Genomic DNA, 13,207 nt, shown 5'->3' on the forward strand with positions numbered 1-13,207 from the left:
ACAAACAAAGACACATCATCTGTGTTAAATTAAAAAAAAAAAAAAAAAAGACACAACATCCGTATATAAAAAAAAGCAAAACTTCATTTTTATTCGCCTGACGCCTGTATTGGAAGGACAGCAGTTCCTCACGAGCCGCGTTCTTCATGGGGCGCAGTCTCTGAGGGGCAGGAGTGCGGTTCCCAAAGCACTTTGTGAATCTGTTTCACTCAGAAGCTGACAAAAGTCCATGCTGGGTGGCAACATTGCGGCAGCCCAGGCAGGGGTCAGGGTCCCGATGGCTCCAGGGGCTGCCCTGCTTTGCCTTGGTGTCCGTCTGTACCTTCTGCCCAAGCCTTCTCCTTAAGCTCCATGGCACGGGCTAGCATGTAACTGACCTTCCTCTGATGAGCCAAGGCCTCCTCTTTGTCGTTTATCTGCATGTTGATTTAAAACAGAAAGACAGGAAAGAAGTTGTAAGAACAAGGCAATCCGTGTAAATCAACAATTACGTTTGTTCTAGGGAATCGTGCTGACTATTAAATAAAACAAAAAAACTAACCAAATCTATTAATATCTTCAGGATCTCATGAGGGTTGTCTAGTTCTTCAACTTTCCTACTGTCCATGTCTGATGAGAGCAGGCTCGATAATTTCTGTCCGAGATTATTCTTGTTCCCTTGTAACTTGACAGACCCTAAGGAAAAGTATATAAATTACGGAAATGCTTAAGAGAAAACCTGCTTTGGGATAAAATGGGCATGCATAAAGCTGAGCTCCAAGCAACCTCTCTAAAAGGACACTGCAAGCTACAGCTGGTACAGTACATAATATGGCAAGTTATTTGTGTGCAGCACCACCCTTGCTGTCTCTTAAAGGCTAAATGGACTTTTCATCTTTGACTTTGGGCAAATTGAAAATAAAAGCTATTTTTGCCATATGAAAATTAAACTTTGGCTCTAACTAAATGGCAGTTCATGATAATGTGTTTTTAAGCCGATGGTAGCCTAAAAAAATACATTTCTTTGGCACAACTTGTTAAATTTGTAAGATTTATAAAAAGATTAAAATACATTAAAATTACAAAATGCTGGTATCACAATATAGAGCTTCGTAATAATGACATCGGTAAAAGGGAAACAGACACTGAAGACGTATCCTGTCTTGCTTCCTGGGGTGCCCAAGGAATCCAGAAGACCCACAAAACTTATCAACCTGGCACATTACAGGTCAATAGCTAACACAAATACATCTTGAAATGCATTCTACTCCTCAATTCTATGGTATTGACCATGAAATAAGTATTTAAATATTTCTCTTTATGCTTTTCCTTAAAAAGAAAAGGATAATGACAAGTCTTCCTCTTTTACAAAGGGATTTGTAATTCATGGATCATCATGCTAATGTAGTAGTAGTGTACATGTAGTAGTAGAAGAAGAAATACTAGTGAAAGGAAATATGTAATGAAAAACTGAAAAATTAAAAATAATTGTATTCAGTATTTCAGAAAAGGCTCGGTAGATATCTTTTTGCACTTCTCCTTCCCTAAGTCTTACATATAATAAAAAATAAATAAAAATGTTGATAACATCTTGAACAGACAGGCTAAACTTTCCAGATGCTACCTTTCTTTTGTGCTATTTTCATGAGATCTTTAATATCTAGAATATTATTGTCGTCCTGGATAAGTTTATTTATTCTAGCATGATTTAACTCAGATAATTTAGTTCACGAGCATGTAATAAGAAAGGCTACATTAAAAGGTAGACTAGTAACACCAACATCCTACAGTAGTTTTTGTTTTATGATTACTATAATAGTCCGCCTATACCCAGACATCCTGCATTACATGAGAAACTTCTGGTAGTAGTTTGTGAACAATGTGCTGCACTGCTTAGCGTATTTATGGTTTTCACATTGTTCCTTTTTTCTGGGGTTCAGAAGTCTCAGTAAGCAATTAAACTACAACCATGTACTTGATGCAATAAAAGGCTGCCTGTGCCCCTTTGTCAACTGACTTCTTTTCTATTTGACTGTTACTGATACATAACATGCCCAGTTACCATCCTCTTTCAGACGTTTCCAGTTTATAAATTTTGTTCCCTTTTTAATCTTTATCACTTCTGCAAGCCTCTGCGCTTGGTCCTTTCGTTGCATTAACTGCTGTTCGAATGCAATTCTGAAGGCATCTGCCATTATATAAGCTTCATCTTTACTCTTCTTCAGAAGTTCGATCTGTTTTTGATTAAGAGAAAATGTGAAGTATATTAAGCAATTTGGAAGCAATCATGGATTTAAAATGTAAGTTAAGAGGCAGACTAAAGCCACTAATGCAGTTCAGCACTTTCATATTACCAGGTCACCACAGTGGTTCCCAAGGCAGACCTGTGACCATAAAAGGGTACTGATGAGCAACCAGGCAAATTTTACATATATCTAATTGGGGAAGTAGTATAAAACCAGACTAAATGGTTTCTTGTTACATAAAGAGATATGTTTTGAAGTGTGTATTTAAGTCCGTACCCTTTTCTACGCATGTACCTGACACCACCTACACACTGCATTAGCTGTGCTGCTGGTGGTGCCTACTTATCTCTGCACATGCAGACCAGCTTGTTCTGTACCAGTATGCAGAGCAGCAAAATAAAAATAAAAATAAAATAAAAAAATAAAAATGCATAATAACCCTGATACAAAAGAGGTATGAAAAGTATTAAAGAGTGGTTGATGCCTCATGCCTGTCTAAGAGGCATCTGGACAATGCTCTTACTGATAAGTTTTAATTTGGGGTCAGCCCCAATGTAGTCTGGTGGTTGGACTCAGTCTTTGGAGGTTCCTTCCAGCTGGAACTATTCTATTTTGCTCCACTTATTTTTAAAATCCGTATGTCAGTGGGAACTTCTGCACTAGGACAGTGAGTAAGGTTACCATACTTGCAGGTTCAAATACAAATCAGAAGAAAAATTCTTCTTTCTAAAAATATAGATTTACTAAATTTAAAAATTTTAAAAATAAAAATAAAATTTACTAAAACTTTAAGGGCTTGAAAATAATTTTATTTCTTTATTTGTGATGTAATTACACCATGACCTAGCTAGATGAGCAGTTGTTTGAATGCTGACGTCAATGCAAGGGAGTGGTGTAATGGGGTGGAATGCACTGACAGGAAAGGGAAGAGGAAATTATCCTTTTCAGTGGAAGTCCACACTCACATTGTGTACACATTTACAGAGTGTAATACATTTTGAGTATGTATATTTTCATATTAAAAATACGAGTGGAAGAAAACTGAACAAGATTTACTTTTTTTACTGGTAGATTTTAAAAATCATAATGACAGTTTTATATTAGTAACAATCAAGGCATCACAAACAAACATTATTTCTGGCATGCATTCTTGTTTTAAAACACATCAGTTTGTGTAAGGATATTATTTTTTTTTTGAGCAAATTTGTTTTTCTGACCTCTCTACTTGTTTATATCTAAGTCAAGCAGCATTACCTCTTGCTTGAGATGAAGAAGTTGTTTTCGAGTGACAGCTGCCATTTTAGCACAGGAACAAGGTTGCCCCCCAGAAGTATTGCAGGTGCAGGCTCCAAGAACTGCCAGCTTAAAATCCAAAACAAATCACCAGTTAAGTATCAATGAACACACCACAATGCAGGAGATGCCAAATGACTTAGCAAAAAACATTCTGAAGCTACAGAGGGAATGTAAGGGTCAGGGGAACCATGCTACAAAGATTCAGGCATGATTTCTTTTAACTCACAATGACGCATGTCAAGTGTATTTTTCAGCACTAATCTCATATCTGACACTAATGTGCTTTTTGTGAATCTAAATATGCCCATTAGGTGTTCCAATCTGAACTCACTGCTACAAAGGCAGCAGAGGAGTTGGGCTTTAAAAGTCTTCTGTTCAGTACTTATCTGCAAAGCAATGCTCAAGAAAATCAAGGTGAAACAGTAGTGTGCTTATACATGAGAAGAGCCACAACTGCATTCTGGTAAATCTGTGTCAATACATCCCTGTAAACACTGCTCCCCTCGAGCTTTCACCTTGAAGCAGGTATCAAAGAAATAAAGTCTTACACTGTGCTCTTGCCAGCCTGAACACTTTTGGAAAGGTTAATAAATGCATTGTATCCTAGAGCCTGCTTTTTATATTGTAAAGGAAGAAAGTTTAGAATGCAGATTTTTGCACATCTTCAAACCAGCCATTTTGAAAAACTCAGTTCGTACTTACTTCAAGACCAGTAATATCTGTGATGTCGCTTCTGTTCAGGGACATGTTTTCCTGAACAACCTTCTGTTTGTTCACATCCAGCATTGCAATAAATTCCAAGCACTGCTGATTCAGGACTATGAAATAAACAAGGAAAATAATTGAAAAGTCTGTTGTTCTGATTTTCTTAATTTCATAGTTTAACTACAGCCAAATGAAGCAGTTTTATAGTATATGCATCTGGGGAATATGATGAGACCACGTAGATTTACAAACTCAGATGCCACTTGTTTTTTCTTCTGTCTTTTCCTAGAGCTGATGACCCATTTACAGAGATACGGTCTCAAATATTACTTTTCCATTATGTGCTCATGTCTTTTTTCCACTTACAACTAAGGCAGCAGACCTTTTTATTTTATTTTTATTTTATTTTATTTTATTTTTAGAAAAACACACTGTTGGGAAAATAATGATCTGTTTCAGCCATTTTAAAGGTTTTTGGAAACCAAAAATAAGGGAAAGGAGCTTGAGATGTGTGACCCAACCCAGCATGGGCATATCATACAGTTTGGAAAACTCCATTATAAAGTTGACAAGCTGAATACCTCAAAGTTTTTGCTATAGGAATCTAGAGACATTAGAAGTGTGTATCTCCAGTAATGACTTTAATTGTAGCTGAAGCATTCCGTGGCTTTCCTGGCCTGTTGCTCCCTCCTTACAGATCATGAACAGGAACACAAGAGGTTGTTTCCCTCCACACCCACTGTGTCACCAAGCCAGTGTGATAAGATGGGTCTGTTTCTTTCAGACCCAATCTACTTTTTATGCTACATCCACCCTGACTTTTCCTATCACTTAATATATTTTTTCCTGTTAAAGTGACAATGTGACAAGAACAACAAACAGTACGTGTCTATTTAAAGAGATTTGCTGCATATCCACTAATACCAGTTGTCAGTAAAAAGAGACTTGCCCTGATGGAAAGCTTTATTCATAGTTAACTTCTGAATTATTCCAGAGCAACAATATAGTAAGAGGAACAGTGGCTGATGGCTTACTTGCATTTTCGGACTTAAGAGTTTTAACTTCCTCAGTTCTCAGTTTCAATGCTTCCTTAAGAGCTGCATTTTCACAATATATCCTGCAGAATTTAGAAAAAGGCTGTGTCATCTTTGAAATAAATATTTTAAAAAATGGGAAATTAAATGAAGAGAAAAAAAAAACATTAGCAGGTTAAAATATATCTACTATTTCTACAAATTAAAATTAGGATTACTAAAAAGAATAGAGAAAAAAAATGAAAACTGAAAATAGTTGAGTGTTCAGTTTGAGAAGATATTACACATATATCATCACTTTCCTCGCTTGTAATTTTTTAAGGAAAAAAAATCTACTATTTTTCTCTAATAATATCTACCAATAATAAGTGGCATGTTGCTAGGTCTGAATCTGCTAGTCAGGGCCAGTAAACTACCTGAAATTATCTTTAGCCAGCTTTCTGAAAAAAATAGGCAAGAATGACATTTTACATACCCAGCATTTTTTGATGGGAGATTCTCATTAAAAACTAATTAGCTCCCCTCTGCCTGGTCAAGCAGAGGAAAATAACTAAATATTCTTAACAATGCACAGTACAGATTGCACAGGGGCTGGTGACCACAGCACACCTGAGGGACTCTACGTAGGCTTGGTATGACTGGCGCTGAACCCAGGCTAAGAAGTCAGGCTATGCCACACCGGCTTCTGCAGGGTCACTCCCAGTTATTCAGGCTGCAGTTGACTCTGCAGGAGCAAGAGCAAGAATCTCTGCATTCATGTGGAGGTTTCTCTACAATCCAGATAACACACACTGTTCAAACAGGCTGACCTTTATAATAAAACCACACCCACAACCAATTTAATTGTGTCCGTGTGTGCTCAAGTGAAAGTTTAAAAAAAAAAAAAAAAAAAGGCAATAAAAAAAATCATTTGCATGAAAGCACATCATGCCCCAAACTTCAGAGCTTAACAAGAGATGTGTTTAGGTACCATTAGAAACTCATAAAAATAATAATTACCATTAGAAACTCAATAAAATTTGTATTGTAAGCCTCTGAAACACTTGCTAGCAATCTCTTGCTTCCTTGAAAACAGGAAATTGTTATTGGACATATGACAATATGGCTTGGGTCTCAATTTTAGAAAGTAAACTTCCTGTAGTCATAATACTCTTGCAAAGAACAACTATACTTTTCAGCATTGCAAACTGAGAACATTCAACAGACATTTATAATGCATTTTGCCATTTTTCTATTCAACAGGATATGCTTCCAGGAAATCTGAAGTCCTAAATGTTACAGCAGTATACATTTTTTGGTGTATCTCTTCAGCTGCCAGTAAATGCAGCATACTGTGACTTCATGTTTTTGTTTAAAGCTAAATAATAACTTGGAGTATTTCCTTTGAATAAAGAAAGGGAAATACACATTATTCTCATCCTAGTGTATCAGATATCTGAAAACCTTTTTGCAGAGGCTGCAGTTCATGTCTTTAGCTCATAGCTTGCAGCTTTCTGAAGCTCAGTCTCTAGCTTCCAACAATTAACAGTAAGTTTGTTACTCACAGCTATCTCACACCTCTTGCAACTTTCCTGAGTCCACAAAGCCAAGTGGTTTTTCAGAAAGGATTCCTTGACATTGCAACTATGTTAAGAGGTGAACAAGATACAAAATCTTAGCAAAACTCTTCTTACAAATTAATAGGTTTTTTGTTTGTTTGTTTGTATTTTCTTTGATTCTAAGTATGAAAGTTTTAAATAAAAAATTCCACTAAAATAATTATAACTCTGATGTCTAGAGGTCAGACATACTATATGCACATTTAAATAAGTGAGGCTGTTGGTCACTTTTTCAATGTCTGTTATTTCATTATTAGTTTAGTGCCTCTGGCTTCTTCTGCTTGCCTATCTATACCTTCAGTCCACCCAGAATAATTCTTACTTAAACAAAGAACCAGTTGATCTGCCTCTCTCAAAAGCATTAAATTTTACCTGTACTTAGTCTCATACCTACAACGCAAGAAAGTAAAACAATGATTAACCAGCAAACGATATTTCCACAAGCAAGCACATACCATTATTTTCCATGCCTCATTTACACTTAAAGTAAATAGAGACAGTCTGGTTCCTGCTAGCTAACATAATAAAGTAAAAGGATGAAAATGAAAACTGAACCTAGCAAAGCCAGCCTAAAAGACTTTAGCCAGCTAAAGAATTGAGGCTTATTAATTTTAGTAGTTGTAACTGAAAAATACATATCTGACTAACATGAAAATTAAATTCATCTTCCCAAATTGTGAAAGAAATTTTGAAAGAAAAAACAACAAACAAAACAAACAAACAAAAGAAAACAAACAAACAAACCCACCACCAGGGCCAGAAGACCTGATGAAGCAAACTTGGAACAAGATGAAGATGACATAGCATAAAATGCAGTTTAAAAAAAAAAATAGAAAGAATAAAGAAACACAGCATAAGTTAAATACCGGTCATATTTTTCTGTCCATGTATCTTCTATGTTTTTAAATCTATCCTGGTCAAATTCAATTTCCCATTGCAAAATATTTATTTCCTGTAGAGACAAAACAAACCAGCAGAAGTTCATTATAATCCTCAGAATGGAAGGAAGAAATGGAACAGCTGGTGCTGTATTTGGCACTGACAGAGACTAAGGTGACCAACAGTAACTACAATCTATGTCTTTTAAAATAAATTTGGCAGCAGACAACAATGAGTTTCTGCGTCACTAACCTATTTGTTCCAGACCATGCTGAACGCGCTAATGCTTGTACTGGCTTATGACAAAAGCAAACCCATGCTGTCATGTTTCCCTCTTCCATTACTGTTCTGTGGAAAGGCCACATAGAAAGAGAAATAGAACTCCGTTTAATGAAGTAGCTCAAAGCGTTCCTCCTCCTCATCTTCCCAATTAAAATAGGGTATTCATTTCTTAGACTTGTTTGGAAGATCAAGGTTAACTCAGAAATAATACAACTCAGTACCAACAACTGTGAATCTCACAACACAGACCAATTGAAAACACAAACATATTTCCAGTATCTCGCAGTTATTATTTGTACACAGTGTAGCTGGAAAACATCTAGATCAAGAGTGATACATTGACATTTTACCTTTCCACTTAAAAATAGAATAGTTGGGGGAAAAAAAATGAGCTAATGGCAGATTGGGATAGATTTAAATAAACAGCATGATCACCCCTTATTGTGATAAGTGATGAACTTCTATGATTTTGTGCCAGTTTAAAGGAAACCTGCACCCTTACCTTTTCTAAAGTTCTCTTTTCTTCCTCAGTTTTTTGAAGCATTGCTTTTGTATGACTAGTGGCTTTATTAAATACTGCCTAAAAAAAAAATAAAAAGGCACAACTGTCAAATACTGTAATTAAATAAGGCCCAATATTCAGTTGTACATCAATACAAGTCCATGCTCTTGGTTAACCAAGAGTGTGTTGAATTTCAAACATCAGCAATTACCTTATAAGTCCCCATGGGTTCTAATTTTAAGATACTAAATAGCTACACAGCATAACAAACTTGTGTTTCAATCCCCTAGGCTCTTACTGGAAAACAGCACATGACTTAGAAAGAGATGATGTCTGCAAGGACTGTCCACAAAATCAGCTCTCAGAAAATGTGGTTACAACATACCTATACCTTGATCTAGGTTTGACTTATTACAAGTGTCTGAGGGTAGAACCTGCAGAACTATAAACGGATTATGCAATTATGCAGTTGATTTCAACACCATGCATTGTGACAGTGAATAAAATATAACAATCCTGGAATCCTCAAGGATAAGTTACTGAGAATTTGCTACAGCAGTAAAGTCTTCTTAAGTAACTGATGATTTCATGCAGAAAAAGTAGTAAATTGTAAGGGCCTAGTCTGTGCAGACTTGCAGACTCAACGTTTTTACAATATAGCCCTAGGAAGACTTTAAGTTTTGCAGGATTTAATGAAGAGAGGCAGAAAGATTTATTTATTTATTTATTTATTTTTCCTTTACTACAAGGTAAGCAGAAAATTTCTGAACAACTCCTACCATGCTCTGCAGAATTCTTAGGGCTTCTTCTTTTCCTTCAAGCTGTCTTTGAGAAGCTTCAAGCTCAACTTTCAAAATTTCAGCTTCCTGAAGCAAAATAAAACAGGCACACTAGGTAAAAGTCAAAATATTCCTGTTAAAAACTCAAGTATAACAGCAATGTAAATTTGCCTTCCCTCCAAAAAAAACCTTCTCATTCTGTTTTTATCCTCTTCGATTCTTTTCTAATAGCTTGCTTGTGATGAAATGTTAACAGCATGTGCTAGCGCAAAATCCTTAAGGAATAATACTTGCGATTTTTCGTTCTCTTCTCTTCCAGTGTATTCAGGAAAACAAAACAAAGCACTAAATATTGCAGTTCTGCCTTGCTAAAGAAGTTGTATATACCAACATAGGCCTAGAGCATTTACATTAAGTGAGCAAATGGAATAAATTTCTTTATACATGCAGCAGAAAGAAAATATACTATAAACATTAATAGCACTTAGGACTTATTATATATTTATAATATGACGTATTATGAAATATTATACAAAATATCTGTACTCTATAGAATGGATATCGTACCAGGACTATCTGTTACATTACCTGTCCAAAACAAAAGAACAGCTAAAATGAGATAGATTCCTGATCCAGTCATGCCTTTAAGCAACATTCCTCCCTTTAGAAGAAGGTGGTTTTTCAATTTTCAAGAGGTCAAAGAAAATTCATTACTTCGTATAGTGATTTTTGCTTAACCTCTACGTAGGTCCCTTGATTGTTCATCTGTGGCTATCCAAAACATCTTTCATAGGTCTTCTAGTATTTCAGCAGTTGATACTGGGATTGTATCTGTGGGCAGTGCCAATTTATTACCTTCATTGTATTGAAAATTAGTAAGGTTCCTGGACATCTTAAGTTGCTCTGCAGTAAAGGTTCTTTGTAGGACAGCTTAAAGACAGCTTAAAAGTGCCATATCATGAGGTAATTTGAGGTGCAAGAATACAGTAAAGGTGAAGTATATGTTTTTACAGCTGAGATCACTCTGGTATTTCTGTCTGTACTGATGCCAACACAATTATCTGCAGTAAAATTAAAAACATAGGAGTTGACTACCTTTTAGTAAAAATGTATATTAAAAAGCCAAAGACTATTCAGTTTACTCTCCAGATTTTCAGGCGCAAACCTCAATAAAAAAGAAAAACTGCTAGAAAAGGAACACAATCCCTCTAATATTCTCTACACCTTTAAAAATACTTTTTCCCCCTAAAAATCCAGAGTATAAACTGCATCACACACTACGATTCCCTAGCATAAAATTGAATTAGGCTTCCAAGTAGTACATGAGTTTCAAGAACCCGATTCCATCCAAGATTCTGATCACGCAAACATCTGCCAAAGTAACACTGTGCTTTACTTCGATACATTAAAATGAAATGCAGATTTCAAGAACAGCATACCTGGCAGTGTTACTAACCTCTAGAGCTTCTCGAAGTTGTTGCTTCAGTTCTTCATTTGACATTTCAGTACTGGATTCTGTAAGATTGATAGGAGATACCAGAATATGAGATACTAAAACAGTTACAAAAGAAAACACGAGAATTTGCTTTAACCTGAAAACAGGAAACATGCAGAGATGATTTTCATTTTTTTTTCCTCCTGGAGCTAATAAGCAGATCTAAGAAATACATAAATCCTAAACTCAAACATTGTTCCATGGTTAAAGAAGCCAAATGGAAAAAAATAAAAATCATAGAGAAATCTAAAATAAGGTCAATTTCAAGGTTAAAATTTCCATTTAGAAATAAAAACAAACTTGTGATCTCTCCTCCCAAAATAATTTAATTTTTTAGATTCCTTTTAAATTGAAACTATTCTTCAGCTGCACCCGACACTACAGTAGCTAGTGCAATTCAGAAGTCAGGCCAATGTTTAAGACACTGAGATGAAGTACAGTGGTCTACTCTGCAGGATTCGGTGTTTATCTAAACTAGTGGTTCCTACTGGCATCATTTTTCCTTAAACTGAGCAGCACAGAACTATATTAACATGCAGCCTCCTGCTAAATCCAAGTCACATTCATGTGGGATTTAGTCGTGCTTTCATGGATAGCGCTGTGTGGACAATCTAGGTGAACAACCTAGGCCCAAGACAGCAGGAGCACTGACAGGAGTACAGTGAGACCAACTGGAATTATGTTGCTCTTGTAACATCTTCTCATTGACACTGCTAAAACCTACAGAGAATAAAACTACATGGCTTAGTTTACCGCAGTGTGTAGAGAAGATAGTGTGGACTTGCTGTAAAGGAGAGAAATAAGCAAGTGCTATGGAAATACTTCAGTCAAAGCACTAAAAATGCAAAGCAGAGAAGCGAAAGTGTAAAGAACATCACTGCCTGTACCTGATTTTATTTAAAGCAGCACTTCTTCACAAGAAAAAGTGAATGCCAACACTGAGATAGCAGAGATGTACAGGAACTTCTTAACCTTAAAACTATGCCAGTTCATAAATTTCAACTAAATAACAAACAGGATTTTGAATATTTAGCCCTAAATTTTGGATGCAGTCTCTGGGAAGATACATTCAGATCAGAAATCCAAACAAATCCATTAAAATTAATATACTTACATATACATATATATATGTATAATGGATATACATACATATACACATATACATACATGTATATTAAATCTAATAATAATATATATACACACACACGTGTATGTATGTGTGTAGAGAAAAATGAAGCTGCTCTTTACCACAGGATGTCACAAAGGCAAAACTAAATACCAGGAAGGGTTGTTTCACACTAAGTAGGACCACAGCCCGAGCGGCTGGAAGGCCATTTCGGGAGGAAGAGCTTGGGGCAGAGATGACTTCGCTGCCTTGGTTACACCGAGTATCTCCTCCGTGCCCTGTTCACGGCCCTGACAGGACAAGACTTGAGGGCCACGCAGTGGCAGACCCCAGGAGGCACGTGCTAAACATGTGCCTGGCATCCTCTGCAGCTTCAGAGGGTTTTGGCAAGCAGTTCACACTAAATTTGATGATGCCTCGTGAAGTAGCTCGGCTGCCCCATTTTGCCAAGGTGCATAATTTCCTCAGGGTGAATAATCGACTCCGAATTAGCCTTACCAGAGCTCTTTTGTCGGGTCAAACCAGTAACGGGGGTTTTGGATGATCCGTCGTAAACGCTGTTCCTCTTGGAGCAGGGAAGAGCAGCTTCGTTTTCTTCCACTCTCTTTGTTGACAGGAAACTTCTGCAAGCCTTTCCAGACCCCTTCCTGGATCTGGACGGATAGCTTTGCGCGTCCTCCCCTTCGTATGCAGCAGCTCCAGGTCTTCTCCCCAGCCCGTTTCCCAAGTCCCCACATGCCATGTCATCCTCTTCGGCTTCCTCCATCTTCCCTTCCCCCTGCTTTGTTCGCTTTCTCCCCCTTTTAACCGGCTGTGCCCGCGTGGACAGCGCCCCTTCCCCGCCAGCAGGTAACCCACCTGGAGAAACAAAACCAGCCTCGTCATTAAAGCAAAAAAAAAAACACCACCAAAATGAGAAAAAACCCAAAGCTTTCAGCATGTGGCTGCTCCCCGATACCTGTCCCGCCTCCCTGGTGGTGCAGAAGGCGGCCAGCCCCCCCAGATCTCCCCCAAATCTCCCCCAAATCCCCCTTGCTCTGCTCGCTGTCGGCCCCGTGCTCCCGGGCACGGCTCGGCACGGCCCCGGTGTCCGTGTAGGGCAGGGCAGGGCTGGCTGCGGCTCCTCCCGTGTTTTCCTGCTCTGCACACAGCCACCCTTGCACGCAAAGCAGGTTTTGGGAACAGTTTCGAGTTCACCCAGCTTCGCGCCTTCATTTATTTTTTCCATCCATGCCCTCACCCTTAAAAAGTGCTGCTCAAAAGGAGTTTTTTTTTCCCCAGTGTTT

The 13,207-nt window shown here is 37.4% G+C and overlaps 1 protein-coding gene across 2 annotated transcripts; it reads right to left on the reverse strand.

The window, feature by feature from the left end:
* Nucleotides 1-24: 24 nt before the first annotated feature.
* Nucleotides 25-12,832, reverse strand: CCDC125 (coiled-coil domain containing 125). Of its 2 annotated transcripts, XM_082784252.1 has the most exons (11): nucleotides 12,420-12,832; nucleotides 10,757-10,815; nucleotides 9,301-9,387; nucleotides 8,522-8,599; nucleotides 7,725-7,810; nucleotides 5,261-5,343; nucleotides 4,224-4,339; nucleotides 3,480-3,587; nucleotides 2,042-2,213; nucleotides 542-675; nucleotides 25-416 (listed from the first exon to the last, which is right to left on the reverse strand). In XM_082784252.1, exons 1-11 carry the CDS (start codon nucleotides 12,685-12,687, stop codon nucleotides 267-269), a joined length of 1,341 nt encoding a protein of 446 aa, XP_082640378.1. In that variant the 5' UTR covers nucleotides 12,688-12,832; the 3' UTR covers nucleotides 25-266. The 2 variants fall into 2 exon arrangements, with proteins under 2 accessions (XP_082640378.1, XP_082640379.1); XM_082784253.1 differs by lacking the exons at nucleotides 10,757-10,815; nucleotides 12,420-12,832 and adding an exon at nucleotides 10,156-10,300.
* Between the last annotated feature and the right edge of the window lie 375 nt (nucleotides 12,833-13,207).

The sequence above is a fragment of the Aythya marila genome (genome assembly GCF_965140915.1).
Source record: "Aythya marila genome assembly, chromosome: Z".
Lineage (NCBI taxonomy): Eukaryota > Metazoa > Chordata > Aves > Anseriformes > Anatidae > Aythya > Aythya marila.

Excerpts from the sequence above, each read along its gene's own strand:
- CCDC125 (XM_082784252.1), bottom strand. The coding sequence starts at position 12,687 with ATGGAGGAAGCCGAAGAGGATGACATGGCATGTGGGGACTTGGGAAAC. Across the intron at positions 9,388-10,756 it reads AACTTCGAGAAGCTCTAGAG|GAAGCTGAAATTTTGAAAGT; the intron begins GTTAGTAACACT and ends ATTTTGCTTCAG. Across the intron at positions 676-2,041 it reads GAAACGTCTGAAAGAGGATG|GGTCTGTCAAGTTACAAGGG; the intron begins GTAACTGGGCAT and ends ACTTTTCCTTAG.